This window comes from Trifolium pratense, linkage group LG4 (genome assembly GCF_020283565.1).
Source record: "Trifolium pratense cultivar HEN17-A07 linkage group LG4, ARS_RC_1.1, whole genome shotgun sequence".
Lineage (NCBI taxonomy): Eukaryota > Viridiplantae > Streptophyta > Magnoliopsida > Fabales > Fabaceae > Trifolium > Trifolium pratense.
In genome coordinates, this window is record NC_060062.1 from 45,769,700 (window position 1) to 45,786,911 (window position 17,212).

General features: G+C 37.6%; 2 protein-coding genes across 2 annotated transcripts; one reads left to right on the forward strand and one right to left on the reverse strand.

Annotated features, from left to right (window-relative positions):
- Nucleotides 1-819: 819 nt before the first annotated feature.
- LOC123919738 (galactomannan galactosyltransferase 1-like) lies at nucleotides 820-2,217 on the reverse strand. Its single transcript, XM_045971725.1, has one exon. It carries the CDS (start codon nucleotides 2,215-2,217, stop codon nucleotides 949-951), a length of 1,269 nt encoding a protein of 422 aa, XP_045827681.1. The 3' UTR covers nucleotides 820-948.
- A 10,637-nt stretch (nucleotides 2,218-12,854) lies between these two features.
- On the forward strand, nucleotides 12,855-17,212 carry LOC123919739. The gene is made up of 3 exons (XM_045971726.1): nucleotides 12,855-13,601; nucleotides 13,796-13,947; nucleotides 16,910-17,212. The coding sequence occupies exons 1-3, from the start codon at nucleotides 13,352-13,354 to the stop codon at nucleotides 17,021-17,023; spliced, it is 516 nt and encodes a 171-aa protein (XP_045827682.1). The 5' UTR covers nucleotides 12,855-13,351; the 3' UTR covers nucleotides 17,024-17,212.

The following is a 17,212-nucleotide window of genomic DNA, read 5'->3' on the forward strand; positions in this document are numbered from 1 at the left end:
ATGTTCACCAAATCGTTACCTAGAACTAAGTTCAAGCATTGCTTGGACTTAATTAACTTCGTTGAAGAGTAGACCGAGGTTGGAGAGAGCAGCATGATGGTTGGTGGGAAGTTGGCATCACCATCAATTTAAAGGCAAGGTGGAGAATTGTTGTAATTGCCTTGAAATTATGATCAGAAAAAAACAAGTTAAGCTGCTGCCTCCTGCGCGAGGCGCAGGATATTCTGCGCGAGGCGCAGCTGTGATATGCAGGTGGAGCTTTAGCCCCTGCCTCCTGCGCGAGGCGCAGTGAGGTTTGCGCGAGGCGCAGCCTGCGCGAGCCTATTTATAGGCAATGCGTTTTTTCTGATTTTTAAGTTGTTTTTAGGGTTTCTGAGGCCAACATACATACTAGGGTTATAAGAGAAACATCTTGTAAAGACTCTAGGGTTGGGTAATCATTCTATCACCTTGGGAAACACTTTCATTGAAATCTCTTGGTCACAGGAAGAGATTTGGGAAAAGGGTAGAAATAGGATAACTCTATTTTCTTGTAACTCTTTTGAGAATCTCATTGTTATCAAGGAACAAAGTTTGATAGTGGAACGGAGAGCTGCTCTCTCCCCCAGAGTAGGTCACATTGACTGAACTGGGTAAACAATTTATTGTGTCCTTTTCTTTCTCGCCGTTTATCATTATTTGTGATTATTATTGCCGTTCGCTTATTTTGATTGCTTAATCGTATTTGCTCCACACATCAAGATTATTATTGGTGTGATTTTATCGAATTCACAACAATAGTAATTTAAAATTTGCAGAATTTGCGAACATATTGTAAGTGATAATCCATCATACATACTTCTTTTTTTTTGTAAGAGTAATGAAAACTGAAATAACATTGCATTCCACTCTCCAATTCCAGTTCTAGTTAACAAATTAAGTCCTTCACTTCAATCAGCTAGCTACGCCTCAATTCCTCGGGTATCCGAACGGAACTTCATACACCGAAGATGTCATAAGATCTTTCCTCACGAACCCATAATTACGAAGAACTTGATTGTCAGCAAAATTTAAAGCCCTCTCCATCTCTTTCCAACAAACATCCCCCTTATAATTAGGATTATGTTCCCCGCTACAAGGTTGACACCCAGTGAAATGCTTAACAAATGGCCTCCTCTCAGCCATCTCACTCTTTCTCAAATAACGCTCTCTCATCTCACCATACCATACACTAACCTTCTCTGAATGTCTTCTCCTTAAAACTCTAGCTTCCTTCTCTATCGCGTCGTACTTATTTTCTAATCCCTCAAGTTTCCCCAATGTAGCAATCCAATAACCTTCCAAATCATATGCTTCCTCCAAATATGTCTTCCCACCCCATTTCCTTCTTTGCCTCGAAAGCAAATAAATCAAAGATGATTGATCATCAGGTAACGGAAAGGGCTTATCCTTAAATGTTGATGTTAAGATCTTCCCCCATTTTGCATAGTTTGATGATAATGGACCCATTTGAGCCCAAACGTGTAACAAGTCCATGGACCATTGACAGTTTCGAATTAAAAGCGACCCAGCATTAAGCCCAGTCCAACTCATATTCTCATTTTCAGTATACACCATGTTGGACCAACCATGAACAACGAGATTATGATCCTTGTAACGCTCCAGCGGAATCTTGAACTCCATGTCTGTGATAACTGCATCTGCATCCAACCACCAAATCCACTCGACTTCCGGGTGGGCCATCATAGCGGACCGGATAATTGGAAGTTTGGACCAATAAGAGTCCATCTTTGGGTGCAAGTGTAGATTGTTATAGTACACCTGACAGTTGTGTATCCTACAATAATCAACCTTGTTCTTGAAACACCTTAACAGCAAATGGTCTCCAATGGTGTTCTTGCACGGTGATGGCTGCGACCCCGTGAGGAGCAGAATCCTTTCACGTCCACCGGAGGCGAATGAAGGATGAAGTTGAAGCCAATCCCTTCGCTTTTTGTCCCATTGTTTCATGGGTTCCTCAATGGAGTAACTCAGTTGTGGATCGTCGTAGAAGGTTTTTACAAGAGGGTCGGGGATAACCTCGGAGGTGGTCGTGGTGGGCGCCATAAGGAGTGTTGTGAGTTGGTTTCTTTTAAACCACAATGTACAAAGTAGTAAGACGAGAACGATGATGCGAAACCAACCAAAACCATAGCGGTTTGGAATTGAGCACCCTCTCTTTCTTTTTGCAATTGTCATTTGGGAAGTTTGTATTTGGCATTGTGTTCAATTTAGAAGTAAGAATCAAATTTGAAGAGCAAAAAAAGTCCACGATTTTTGGGGTTATTGTTGATAATAACTACAAAATCTCATGCATTAATGTTGAGCTAAGTTTGGAAATGGCGTTGATATTAGGTGACTTTGCGGATTCGCATTTCATTTCCTACCATACCAATTAATCACGGCATTTCTTTGATCACAGGCCTCAACTCAGTTATCCTAAGATCAGACAAAATAAAAATAATTAATGCAATGAATAACCGACCATTAATGAGTTCAGGTGGTAAAAAATGTGTTCATATTCTACGAACGAGAGTGAGGACATCTTTGGTTGAAAAAATCTATAATTATGCTCTCGCCATTTTAAGATATGTTTTGATCCTTCTAAGTCATTAGAATCTAACTTACCTAAACTTTTTTTTAATAAAAACCTGCTTTGTTTAGCCTTGCCCTGCTTTTAACTCATCGAAAACGGGACTGGTCACCCAAGAGCACTTAGGTGAGATGGCGCAGGTCTCTTCTAGCTTAACCAAGGTCCTGGGTTCGATCTCTGTTTTGGGCATGCAGCAGTGTTAAAACTCTTTGGGAGAGTTTACCACTCATTTGGGTCCCACAAGACTCAAGGGATTAATCTATGCAGTTGCGCGCAGAGGATACCCAATTTCAGTGGCGTCCCTGAGTTTTCGGGGGCTCTGTGCGAAATATGGTAGAACATATTCAAAGCTAAAGACCTATCCCAAAAAGGTTGGAAAATCTTGGGTTTACTATGTTGTACCTCAGAGTGAAGAAGGAAAGAAATTTGGTACTCTGGAAGATGAGGACAATAATCTGAGAGATTTGGGAAATGACAACTCAGAAGAACCAAGTTCCTCAGGATCTGGGAAGAAAAGCTCAGAAGATAAAAGTTATTCAGAACTTGACAGTATTAGTTCAGATGTTCTGAAAGTTTCAAAATCTGAGGCTTCAACTTCTGGAACCAGAGGAATTCTAGTTCATGAGAAAAGTCAACCTAAAGGCTCAGAAGTTTTTAAAAGAAAGTCAAACCTCAAACCTCAGAGGCAACATAGGACTAAGGTTATTTATGATTCTAGAGTCAGTAAATATAACCAGTCAAATCAATGGACTGGTGATAAATACAAACTCTGGAAGCATAAACAATCCAAGTCCTGGAATAATAACAGAACTCAAAATAAGAAATATTTTCAAAAGAGTTATTATTCCAAACCAAAATCTTTCTCTCACACTCAACAACACAGTAAACATTTGTGGACTAACAAGCGTGGACCCAGAAGATGGGTACCAAAAGCTGAAATTATGTATCATTCAGATTTACCAACTAGGAAAGGATATGTCCTACCTAGAGTATGGAAACAAGTCCTATGCAAAGGAAGAAGGGCTTATGTCCTTGACCAATGGCTGACAAGCTTTCAAGTTAACAATCAGAACTTGATAAATGAAGAGGAAGAATATTGGGATGACTTTATCATTAACTGTGATAAAGAGTTTCACCGTAGTGATTAAAGTTGTTTCTCATACAGCCTATCACTCAAAGAAGTATCATGAATCATTCATGGTATCTGGATAGTGGGTGTTCAAGGCACATGACTGGTGACAAGCAACTGTTTTCCAAGCTAACCATGAAAGAAGGAGGTTCTGTTGGCTTTGGAGGAAATCAGAAAGGAAAGATAATAGGTACAGGTACAGTAGGTAATTCCTCCCTATCTATTAATGATGTTTGGTTAGTTGATGGACTTAAACATAATCTATTGAGCATAAGTCAATTTTGCGACAATGGTTATGTAGTTGTCTTTAATAAGGAATCATGTACTGTGTCTAAACAATCTGATAACTCCATGATATTCAAAGGTCTGAGAAAGAACAATGTTTATAAAATTAATCTTTCTGATTTGAATGAACAAAAAGTGATGTGTCTTTTGACCTTGAGTGAAGAAAAATGGATCTGGCATAAGAGGTTAGGCCATGCTAACTGGAGGTTAATCTCTAAGCTTAGTAAGCTTGACCTTGTCAGAGGTTTACCTAAAATTAAATATCACTCAAACACACTTTGTGGTTCATGTCAAAAAGGAAAAATTACAAAATCATCTTTTAAACCTAAGAACATTGTTTCTACCTCAAGACCATTGGAACTTCTTCACATTGATCTTTTTGGACCAGTTAACACTGCTTCAATCAATGGAAAGAAGTATGGATTAGTAATTGTTGATGATTATAGTAGATGGACTTGGGTAAAATTCCTAAGAACAAAAGATGAAGCTTATGATGAGTTTAGCATCTTCTGCAAACAAATTCAAAATGAAAAAGGCTACACTATTTTAAAAGTTAGAAGTGATCATGGTGGAGAATTTGAAAATGAACCTTTTGAAAACTTTTGTGAAAAATATGGCATTCTGCATGAATTCTCTTCTCCTAGAACTCCTCAACAAAATGGGGTTGTAGAAAGGAAGAATAGAACTCTGCAAGAAATGGCCAGAACCATGATGCATGAAACTAATGTAGCAAAGTTTTTATGGGCAGAAGCTGTAAACACAGCATGTTATGTTCAAAATAGAATCTATATCAGATCTAAGTTGAACAAAACTGCTTATGAATTGTTCAAAGGAAGGAAGCCTGATATTTCTTATTTTCATCAGTTTCGATGTACATGTTATATCTTAAACAACAAAGTCCATCTAAAGAAATTTGATGCTAGAGGTTATAAGGGTATCTTTATAGGATACTCTGAGCGCTCAAAAGCATACAGACTGTATATTTCTGAAACACACACTGTGGAAGAAAGTATGCATGTCAAATTTGATGACAAAGAGCCTGACCAAGTGTCAGAGCTTGTGGAAGGTTTGTCTAGATTTCAGGTATCAGAGGATCAATATTCAGATATTCCTAACTACTCAGAACATCCATTCTCTGAAGTACCTCTGAACACAATAGTTCCTACAGACTCTGAACAACCAAGAACTGAAGCATCTGCTGAACCTGATGTTGATGAGTCTGAAGATGATGAGCCCCCAAGAAATACTTTCAAATACAAATCATCACATCCAGAGGAACTGATATTAGGCAACAAGGATAGTCCAAGGAAGACAAGATCTCAACTGAGAAATGAGGAATCATTAGTTGGTCTTATCTCAATGATGGAACCTTCAAAGATTGAAGAAGCTCTGAAGGATGATGCTTGGATTGTAGCAATGCAAGAAGAGCTGAATCAATTCCAAAGGAATGATGTGTGGACTTTAGTGCCCAAACCTTCACACAAGAACATTATTGGAACAAAATGGGTATTCAGAAACAAGCTGAATGAACAAGGTGAAGTGGTAAGAAACAAGGCTAGATTGGTTGCACAAGGTTATAGTCAACAAGAGGGGATTGACTATACTGAAACCTTTGCACCAGTTGCTAGACTTGAAGCAATCAGGTTACTTTTATCTTATGCTGTTAATCATGGAATAACCTTGTATCAGATGGATGTTAAAAGTGCCTTCTTAAATGGTTTTATTTCTGAAGAAGTGTATGTTAAGCAACCTCCTGGTTTTGAAGATGTCTCAAACCCAGAACATGTTTTTAAACTAAAGAAATCACTGTATGGTCTGAAACAAGCTCCAAGAGCTTGGTATGATAGACTCAGTAATTTTCTTCTTGAAAAGGGGTTTGAAAAAGGAAAGGTTGACTGCACACTCTTTAGAAAAACAACCAAAGAAGACATTTTAATTATTCAAATTTATGTTGATGATATTATTTTTGGTTCAACTAATGCTGCTTTGTGCAAGAATTTTTCTAAGATAATGCAGGATGAATTTGAAATGAGCATGATGGGAGAGTTGAAGTTCTTTCTTGGAATTCAAATCAATCAGAAGAAGGAAGGAACTTATGTTCATCAATCGAAATACACTAAAGAACTTCTGAAGAAATTCAATCTAGATGACTGCAAGATTATGAATACTCCTATGCATCCAACTACCAACATGGGCAAGTCAGATGATGAAGGAAAGGTAGATCAAAAGGTCTACAGAGGTATGATTGGTTCCTTACTCTATCTGACAGCCTCTAGACCAGATATTTTATTCAGTGTCTGCTTATGTGCAAGATTCCAGTCAGATCCCAGAGAATCTCATCTTACTGCTGTAAAGAGAATCTTTAGGTATCTGAAAGGAACTACTAATCTTGGACTTCTCTATAAGAAATCCAATGATTATGTGCTAAATGGATTCTGTGATGCTGACTATGCTGGGGATAAAATTGAAAGAAAATCCACAAGTGGCAATTGTCAATTTGTTGGTGAAAACCTTATCTCCTGGGCTAGTAAAAGACAAACTACTATAGCTTTGTCTACAGCAGAAGCAGAATACATTTCAGCAGCTAAGTGTTGCACACAACTACTCTGGCTAAAGTATCAGTTAGAAGATTATCAGGTAAGCAGTAACAATATTCCTTTATATTGTGATAATACTGCAGCCATTCATTTATCTAAAAATCCTATTCTACACTCTAGAGCCAAACATATTGAAATTAAACACCATTTTATCAGAGATTATGTTCAGAGAGGCATTATAGATATTAAGTTTGTTGATACTGAAAATCAATGGGCTGACATATTTACTAAAGCCCTATCTGTTGAAAGATTTGATTTTATAAAGAAACATCTGAACATGTTTTCAATCTCTGAATAAAAATTTTTTTTGGCAATTAAAGTGTAAGAGGTTATGTATATCAGAACTTATGATTCAGAACATCTGAACCACAAGCTCTGAAGTACTTAACTCTGATAGAGAATTTTAAATAACTCAGAGGCTCTGAACTATTTAAGTGGGAAACGTTTAGTATTCACTGCTGAACAGTTGTCCATTAAAATAGCAGTTACCGAGTAACTTTCTGCACGTGGTCTACGTGTGTCAGGTAGTGGGTGGTTAATGATGATTTTTGGTATTCAACTTTCTGTCAATTAGCGTAACTTCCCAAATTTGCTATTTTCGTGTTAACTGTGTGCATTTAAATAAAACTTACACAATACACTTGCACACTATTCACTTTCACAACCTACACTTTCATATTCTCTCTAAACCTCCAACACAATTTCTTTCTCTCTCGCTAGTTTTCCAAACCCTACCCTAATCTCCAACATGGCTGGACCTTCGTCATCTTCTTCAACAAAGATTCCTCCGTTCATGTTCAAGAATCTTCAGATCGTTGGGAACGAAATGGAATTTCCAGAATCTGAACTCACGTTTCTGTCTGAGAAGATTGTGGACTTTGATAGTCTTTCTGCAAACGGCTTTGAAGTTAAGCAGTACTTTACATCACAAAGATGGGATAAGTACTTCGACATGCTTAACGGTCCTATCTACCCAGACTTGCTTAAGAAATTTTGGATGAAAGCAAGAGTGTTTGATAAACATGAAGCAAAGAAGGAAGAGATTGCTGCTATTGAGAGGAATCCTAGTCTGAAGGGTAAAACTAGGAAGGAAATGGGCTTGCTGGAATTTACAGGTGTTCAGATTAGGTCTAACATCTGTGGGATGAATATGGCCTTCTCACCCATCCATTTCAATGCTCTTCTTGGTCTACCTAACTCTGGGATAGAGTTAGATGCTTTTGAAAAGGATACAAGATATAGAGATGATCTTCTGCATCTCATCTGCACTAACTTTAAGCTGAAAGGGAAAGTCAAAGGTTTGACTGACGAGTGCAGAGTAATGTTCAAGATAATTCTTGCTTCTATCAGTCCAAGAGTTGGAGGGACTGATACAATCTCCTGGACGCATCGTCATTTGTTATATTTCCTTCTGACAAGGAAGAAAGTTAATCTTGGAGATTACTTTTTTGAACGGATTTGTGAAGCAATCTTTGCTAGTAAGTCTCAGAGGAAAACTACTATAGTTTATCACAGGTTATTGTCAGATCTTCTATATCAAGGTCACGTGATTCAGAATCTGCAGAAGTTTCACCCAGAACTAGTTCAGAAGAAGTTTTATCCAGAAATTCTGAATGCTAGTTTTCTATCCAAGATGCGTTTGATTGCATCTAAGCCTGTTGCTCCTCCTAAAGAATTGTCTGTTAGGCTTGAAAATCGTCTGTATGTTGAAGGCTACCCAGTTATATCTGAAGCTGATGCTGAGCATGTGATTCAGGACTATTTGGAAGTGCTCAGACAAGAAGGATTTGTTGTTGATAGAAGTATGGTTCCTCCAGCCCCTGTAAACTTGTATAATCCTAAGAGGAAGCCAAAGAGGAAAGCTGAACAAGAAAAACCAGATCTTTTGGCTCAGAAGAAAGTTAAAGTTGAACAATCTATGGCTGAGCAAAGGACTAAGAGGAAGCATGAAGAAACTGCAAACAAGACTGCTGAAGGAGCTTCCAAAAAGCCTATTGTTGTTGAGGAAGACAGTTCATCTGAAGGATCTACGTCAGAAGATGAGACTGAGTCTGATGAAGAGACAATTGCTGAAAGACTTCGTAGAAGACCTGCTCCTATTTCCAAAGATAAAGGTAAATCTACTAAGTATGTCTTTAATGAAAATGAGATTGGAATAGGTTACACCAAACCTCTCAAAACTATTTTACCAACCTCTGATATTCCAACCTCTGATAACCCCCTATCTGAACTGGAAAAACATCTGAGCCCTGACCCTCTCAACAATCACCCTCCCTCTCATGAAACTCAACACAAATCTAGCTCACCTCCTAAACCTACATCACCTCAACCTCAACCTGACATTCCACCATCTGAACCTCAACCAGATATTCCTATCACTAAACCAACCTCTCCCACAAAACAATCCTCTCCGCATCCTGAACCAACTCCTGAACATAAATCTCCTGAACCATCTCCTGAACATATTTACCCTGAATCAACTTCTGACATTTCATCATCTGAACCAACTCCTGAACCCCATCCCAACCCAAGTGCTGAACATGCTTCTCCTGAGCGTATTCACACTTGTGCTCCCAAGCCCTCAGATGCAGAAGTTGTGGTTATTAACAACCCTGCTACTGAAACACCTACTCTCTCTACCATTCCCAATTCTTCACCCTCATCATCCAACCCTTTTAGTAATCTATCCACTCAATTTCATGAAGATTTGCTTAGATTATCTTTGCTTAAGGACAGGTTTCTCGTTTGTCCTTCTGATGTGGACTTGGAAGTTTCAAGCATTAAGGCAAGGATCTGCAATGCTTTGGATGGTGCTGCTGAGAAAGTTAAGGCTGTTGTTGGTAAGAGGGATCTGGATGTGATAAGCTTCATGAGGGAGAGTATGGCTAGGGCTGCAGTGAAAAGGTTAACCACTTTTAATCATGCTGAATCTGAACGTGCTAAGCTGGAAGCACTTGCTGATGCTGCACATCGTCTGAATGCTTTCAAAGTCATCTGGATAGACTCCAAGCTGTTTCAGAGTCTTGAAAATCAGAGGTCTGAGTCTGAAAGGTTAGAAGAAGCTGCTGCAAGAGTTGCCCAGTTGGCAAATGAGTTGCAACAAGAGGATATTTCAGAAGATGATGTGCTGGCTTCTCAGAATCAAGAGGATGTGCTGATGATTGACTATCCAGAGGAAGGTGAACCCTCTGATAAAGGCAAGGCACCTATGGTTGAAGAACAAGTACCTTTGGCTGAAGAACAAGCACCTGTGATTGAAGATCAAGCTCCTGTGATGGCTAATCAGTTGCAGATTTTTCAAGAAGCCCTGAGGGAACAGCAAGAAGGTTTAGAACGTCAAAGAGCTGCTCATGAGACATTGGAAACCAAGGTGGATGGTTTAGTTTCCAATGTGGGTTCCTTGAATGATAAATTCGACCAACTCTTAGCCTTTCTTAAGAAACCCTAGGATTCTATGCACTTTTTTCTGATGTCTTCAGTTTTGCTTGCTTATTTTGTGATGCTTGTTTTCTCGACTATTTTCTGAACAATCTTTTGTCTGGTTTATATATTTCATGTTTTTGCGTTTATGTTTTGTTTATACTAATCTGTCTTTGATAAATAAGAACACAAGAACACACGATGCTTTTAAACGAAAATTTTCATTAATAATCAAACAATGTTGAGTACATTGGTAAAAAGAAAAAGAAAAAGACAACCTAATCCTAATCAGATGGATAAAACTCCGAAGAAATCTCTGATTTCTCCTCAGCATCCTCTGATGAAATTTCTATGGGATCTGGGTTTTGCTCTTCTTCTTCTTCTTCTTGTTCCTCTTCTGGAACATAGCTCGCTAAGAACTCAACATAGTCAGCATCATCTTCATTCTCTTCAGCTTCAGAATCTGATGAGATGATTATTATCTCAGCATCTTGTGGTATCTTGTTGTCTTCTTTATCTTTCTCTTCGTCTTCGCGTTTCTCTTCGTTCTTCTTTCTCTTAAACTCTGCGATGCGTAAACTAAATCTTTTCATTATTCCTACTTTCTCTTGCTTCACTTGTTTACTCTTGTTTTTCCGTGAAGAAGGCATGTTAACTCGTTCACCTTTTTATAAACCTTTAAGTGCGTTGGTTTTCGTTTGTGACTTTAATTCACCTTGTAACTACCACTCTTCTTTCTTTGACTGTCTTGGTTATATAATTTTTTTTACTTTTTGATAATGACAAAGGGGGAGTAGTTACGCATTAATTGATATGTTCCAAAACTGAAACCTCGCCTTTTATCTCGGTTTTATCTGTTAAATTAAAAGTTGTTACTTTTAAGTTGTTTTACGTATTTCAAGGTGAAGACTAAGTTAGTTGAAACTAAAATAAATTTCATAAGTAAGGAGAAGTTAAGAGTGCAATTTTAACTTAGCCTTATGAGACTTAGGGGGAGAGCTTGCAAACCTCTCACTCTGAAGAAAGACATGAAATTTGCTTTATTTCAAACCATCTTAATCTTATACTAAATTAAAATATCATGGATAAAACATAAAGTTCAAACTTTATGGAGTATCAATCTTAGGGGGAGCTTGCAAACCTCATAAACCTAAGAGAAACATGATAAGTTAATTTAACAACAATTGTCAATTAATACTGATGTTTGTCATCATCAAAAAGGGGGAGATTGTTGGAACAAAATTGATTTAAAAAATGTTTGCCCCTAAAATCTATAAAGGTTTTGATGATAACAAAGTATTAATTAACAATTGGAAGGACTAAAAATTTATTTTAAGTGCGCAGATATAAGCATCATATAAGTCCTGAGTGAAGTTCAGAGGATGTGAATTCAGAAGTTCACAAGCGCTCAGAAGATGTTGGACTTCAGAGGTTACAACGTTCAGAGGATGAAGACCTCAGAACTTCATGTCTGTCTACAAGCTTCATCAACCTCTGAAGATCTCTTTGAAAGATGTGAAGATTCCCTTTGTTAGTCAACTCTTCTACCAATGAAGAAAAGGACCTTTCAAGTCTGATCAGTTCAGCTACCTCTGTTCTGTCTGTCCTATCTTGAGAACGTGGGTCTTCAGTTTTGTTAGCTGAATAAGGAAAGTCCACTCTGCAGTAGTCAAAGTACCTGAAACTCTTTCTTAGTTTTGGATATAACCAAACTGCATCAAGACAGACTGCTTGAAGACAAAAGGTTATCAACTCCAACGGCTCCTTTTGCAACGACTCTTTTCTAGTGGTATATATACTAGAAGATTCAGCTACAACGAATATACAATTATCAAGAATTGAACGTGCGAAAAACAAACTCTGAACTCTGTGATATACAAGCTCTGAACCTCTGTCAAGTGTTTTTGCACTTTAGCCAAATACTCTGTACTATTTGTATTTGCTCTCTTTAGGTTCAAAGAGCATTTGTATATTTTTATATACTTTACTATTTACTTGTGAAACTTAAGCTTGTGTGCTTAAGTGTGAAGTCTCTTGCTTGTGTGCTTGAGCATTGTTGAGAAGTCTCTTGCTTGTGTGCTTGAGCATTGTTGAGAAGTCTCTTGCTTGTGTGCTTGAGCAGGTGTAATCTTGTGTGATTATAGTGAACTCCCTTGGAAGTGCAAGGGGACTGGACTACTCTCGTTTTGTGAGAGGAACCAGTATAAACTGCTTGTGTGATCTCTCTCTCTCTCTCTTGTTATTATTTGTGTTATTTATCCGCTGCTAACGAAGTTGAGTTAAGAACTTGAAAAAGTTTTAACTTAGCTAAAACACAATTCAACCCCCCCCTTCTTGTGTTTTCACACCTTCACTATACAATACTACAACCGTATTATAAAAATACTTCAGAACCATACTATACAATCTGTATACAACTCTCTCATTCAATTCTCGTGTCGCTCTGCTGTATCTATGAGTCATACTTAACGTTGACTTTTTTATTTTCGTTAGAGAAATACTCATTTTGATGTCATTGTCAACTATGATACCAATATTCTTGATTCTTGTTTATATTTTAGAATGATATTTTGTCTCTATTTTGATATTCACATAACCAATTTTATAAGTAAAATATTAAATAGTGTCTCGGCAGTACTGTTTAAGAAAATAAATACAATAATATGATATTGAAGTTCGTGCGCAGTCAACTCCTTAAAAGTCTTAAAAAAAATGTTATTTTCAATTTAAATTTTTTTTTTTTTTAATTTTCTTAACAAGTATATGAGGACACCGGTTAACACAACTCATTTTATAATCTCAAAATTAGTTCCATTCGAGACCAAGTCCTACAGATGAATGAGTTTTGCCTAACTACCACACCTCAATATAAACTGACCCACTCTCTCACATGTCCTTCACATTCTCATTTTCTTTCATCCCATACTTTTCTCTGTTCACCCCCCTACTATTCTAACTACACCACCATGTCACGGTTCAGTATTGGTCACATCTCTAGCGTGCGTCAGTGAATCTGTAAGAACTAGCTACCGTCACGTCATCTTCATTTATACTAACCCATTAAGAAACAGAGTACTCTGTTTTACTCTGTTTTCTCCATCATCATCAATTTTCTTTCCTTCTACACGTTTTTCATCACATCATTTTCTTCTTTTACCAGAGTACGTAGTAACACACTTTCTTTAATTCCTCATAAAACTACTCTCTGCTACGTATCTTTCAAACTTCAAACGTCACTACCTAATTCAAAACGCAACAATTTATTTATCACAAACAAACCCACTTCACTTCACAAGGAATTGTTAGAAGATGGGGAATTGTCAAGCGGCGGAGGCGGCGACGGTTTTGCTTCATCATCCAGGGAACAAGATTGAGAGGATTTATTGGTCTGTTAGTGCTAATGAGATTATGAATTCTAATCCTGGTCATTATGTTGCACTTGTTGTTTCATCGACTACTCTGAAATCTGAGAATGGTGCTCCAGTGAAACATCTCAAGCTTTTGAGACCTGATGATACTTTGCTTATTGGTCAGGTTTATCGCTTGATCAGTTTTGAAGGTACTAACAATAATAATTCTTCATGTTATTAGCTTTTGAAAAAAAAAAAAAAAGTAGTAGTGTGTATAGTATGATATATGAATCACAGATAAGATACGACACTGACACATTGACACGGTGTCTGACATGCCTAATTTGAGGAGTGTATGCGGTTAATGGGTCTGACGTGTGTATTAATTTTTTGTGGGGTGTAGATGTATTGAAGGAGTTTGCTTCTAAGAAATGTGGTAAACTGGGGAAATTGCTGAAAGAGAGTGGTAATCATGGGATACAGATGAAGCATAAAGATTCCAGAGCTCCTAATCCTAGTCCCAGCTCCAACTCTGATCATTTTGGTCCTCCTAAGGTAAATTAGTTTCATTTTAATGCTATCTATATTTCAAATTGGTTTCTTATCTCTTGATTATTAGACATAAAATAAATGTATTTCTGGTCATTTTTTGTTTGGTGAATTCTAGTGATGAGGTCTTTAGAGATATTCTTGGTTAGGCAAAAGCCTAAATATTATATGTTTAGGTGCGCACACAAAAATTTTAAAAAATTAATAGAAAAGATAATAAAATGATGTGAAATGAGAGGAAGGATTCTCTCCTGTTATGTCACCCTCCGGTGCAACAACAGCCTTTTGATTGGAAATTACGTAAAAATTAAAAAACAGAGTTTTAAGGGCTGTGATCTAAACTGCTCCCTCTCTGGTGCAATATGCACATGAGGGAATCCACTCTCGTGAAATGATGTGACTAAATTAGTTTATATTTAAATTTTTTCAATCGTGTGTGTCCAAATATTTTTTATTTGGATTTGTGCCTATGTTAGAATTCCCCTTCTAGTGACTCCAACTCAAGTTGGTAGATGCAATTGAAATGTAGGATGTAGGTTTGATTTCGAAAGTTTTATATCTAATAATTTAATATTATATATATTTTTTATATTTAATCATTTTAAAATATATTTTGCCTCTAGGATGCAAAAAATTCTCCTTATAATTATAAATTTACCCCATTTTAAATTAGGACGGAAACACCTAAGAGGCAAGAGCACACATAATGCCTGTTTGTTTATGTTGATCATTACAAGTTTTTACAACAATATTGGCATCACTCGTTATGATTGATAGATCCAATTCACTAATAATGCCAACAATGTTTTACAAGAAAAGGCAAAACTGTTTTTTGGGCATGCAGAGGTGGCACATAGGGACACAATAGTTATCCAAAATTCATTATCATAATCTAGTTGACTGTGAGAAGAAGATCAGGAAAGTACGTCAAACAATGCATGCTTCACAATCCAAACAATGATGTGGAGTACATTTGTTCAACTTTTATCACTTTAGTTTTATGTTTCTTCACGTTTCCACTTCTTAAAAGCACTACCAAATCTTAAAAGGTAGTGGTAGATCAATATCCTCGATGAGTTTTTTTTTTGAATCTGCAAATATTATTAAAGCTTACTCTAGAACAAGGAGTACTAGAAGCAGCAAAAGAAAAGGAACAATACAAGATCTGAAACCAACAAGGCAAAGTCTGCCCCCACTACAACAAAAAGGACAAACATATAAAGGCTTACAGAAACTACACCCAAAACAAAACAAAAAAGGCAGGCAGCCTAAAAAACACAAAGGCAACACCTGCAGAAGCCAAAAAGCCTTGCTGCAGCAGCACAACACAGCACCAAAAAACCACCAAAAGGAAAACTAGCGCAGTAAGCAATCTCCGGGATCCCAAGTCCATTCATAATACATACAAGGAGGTACTTTTAATCTCGCTAAACTCCATTTCCAGCTCGTGACCTTTATCTCCTCCACAATATCATTAGGGGCAAAAGATTCGTTCGCGAAGATAGAGCCATTCCGCGCCTTCCAAAGGGACCAAATTGTAGCATGCCAAATCAACAAAAATCCTTTACGGATCTTGACATTCCTCGCCGACGCCCTCAACACCTCAAAAAGCAAAAATAACGAAGGAGGGATCACAATCACTAATCCAAGCCACCTAAAAATATCATACCACACCTTCAAAGCACTAGGACAGTGCAAAAAGAGATGAATGGATGATTCGACACTTCCCACACACCCCACACACTCCCAAGGAACATCCGCAACTAAAATTCCCCGAACCGCAAGATTACTTCTAGTTGGAATCCGATCATGAAGAAGTTGCCAAGAGAAGGCAATAACCTTAGACGGAGCCGGACTATCCCAAATATGATCAAAAATCATCGCCTTACCATCTTCCAACACCTCCCCGGACCGAAGTTCATCAACAAGGTGAAGATAGGTAGATTTTACCGAAAACACCCCTTCCGGATCCGGAACCCATTTCCAACCATCATCCTCCATTAATAAATTCACCGTTGCCAAGAGATCTCTCAAACGCACTACAAGTTCTTCCTCCCAAAGGAATAAAGCCCTCCGCCATGAGAAAGTCCAATTCCAACGCTCCCCGTCATACTCACAAAGTTCATTTATCATACTCTCCTTTTGATTAGAGAGAGAAAACAAACGGGGAAAACGCGCCGAAATAGATACATCACCGGTCCAAATAGAAGTCCAAAAGTAAGTAGAATTACCATTTCCCAAACGGCGAACCATGGACTCTACTAACCAATTTTTAGATTCCACCACCTTATCCAAAGAGCAAATATCCCTCCACCATTTTGACGCCATGGTAGGAATTCTAACACCACTCCAATCCACATTAGTAAGAATGTGTCTCCCGTACTTCGCCACTAAAACATCCTTCCAAAGCGCCCTCCCCGGGAGAAGAAGCGCCCTCCCCGAGTTAATAATCATAGGATTGTATGGAGGATTTTTAATTAAAGATATGACCACAATAATTATAAAAATCAAAAGAAAAAATTAAAGACCATGTTGCATGAGATGGTAAAAGATATCTTTCAGTTTAACCAAGTATTTTAGGTTTAAATTTAAACCTAAAAATATACTATTGCGAGAATATTTTACTAGCTATTGTAGTTTTATCCGGCTGAACGGCTAGGACCGATGGCAATTGGACTTTGTCATTTTCCCTACCTCTTAGCGTGTGCCGGATATGGATCACCTGATGTAACTGTTTCACGACGCAGTTACATGTAGTAGACGATATCGGCCATACAAAACTGATCGGACGGTTTTGATTTATTTAATCAATTTGGTACAGAATTTAATCATAGCCATTCTTTTTTTTATCAAACGGCCAAAAACAATTACTGTGTTGACGCGGTAACTTCGTCAAATCCGTTTCCGTGTGTGCCAATTCTATGCAGACTGCAGTGACTTTTTTAACCCCTTTTTGGTGTTGTGTTAGGTGGAACAGGAAACTCGTAGCAGAAGCAATAACAAAAGTGTTGGAAGGCATTTGGTTGGTGGTAGTGGGCAATGGAGGCCAGCCTTACAGAGCATTGAAGAACTTGGAACTTGAACTCTCTTAATCACTCACTCCTATAAATAAATCTTCTTTTAAATCTGTTCCGATACAATTCATGTAATTGCCCCCTTCTTAATTTGTAGTAGTCCATCCATTATATACATAGGCTGTGTTAAATGTATGCATCTAGACCTTAATACAATTAGTAATCCAACTGTTAATCCATTATATCATATTATCATA

Excerpts from the sequence above, each read along its gene's own strand:
- LOC123919738 (XM_045971725.1), bottom strand. The coding sequence starts at position 2,217 with ATGACAATTGCAAAAAGAAAGAGAGGGTGCTCAATTCCAAACCGCTAT.
- LOC123919739 (XM_045971726.1), top strand. The coding sequence starts at position 13,352 with ATGGGGAATTGTCAAGCGGCGGAGGCGGCGACGGTTTTGCTTCATCAT. Across the intron at positions 13,602-13,795 it reads TCGCTTGATCAGTTTTGAAG|ATGTATTGAAGGAGTTTGCT; the intron begins GTACTAACAATA and ends TGTGGGGTGTAG. Across the intron at positions 13,948-16,909 it reads ATCATTTTGGTCCTCCTAAG|GTGGAACAGGAAACTCGTAG; the intron begins GTAAATTAGTTT and ends GTGTTGTGTTAG.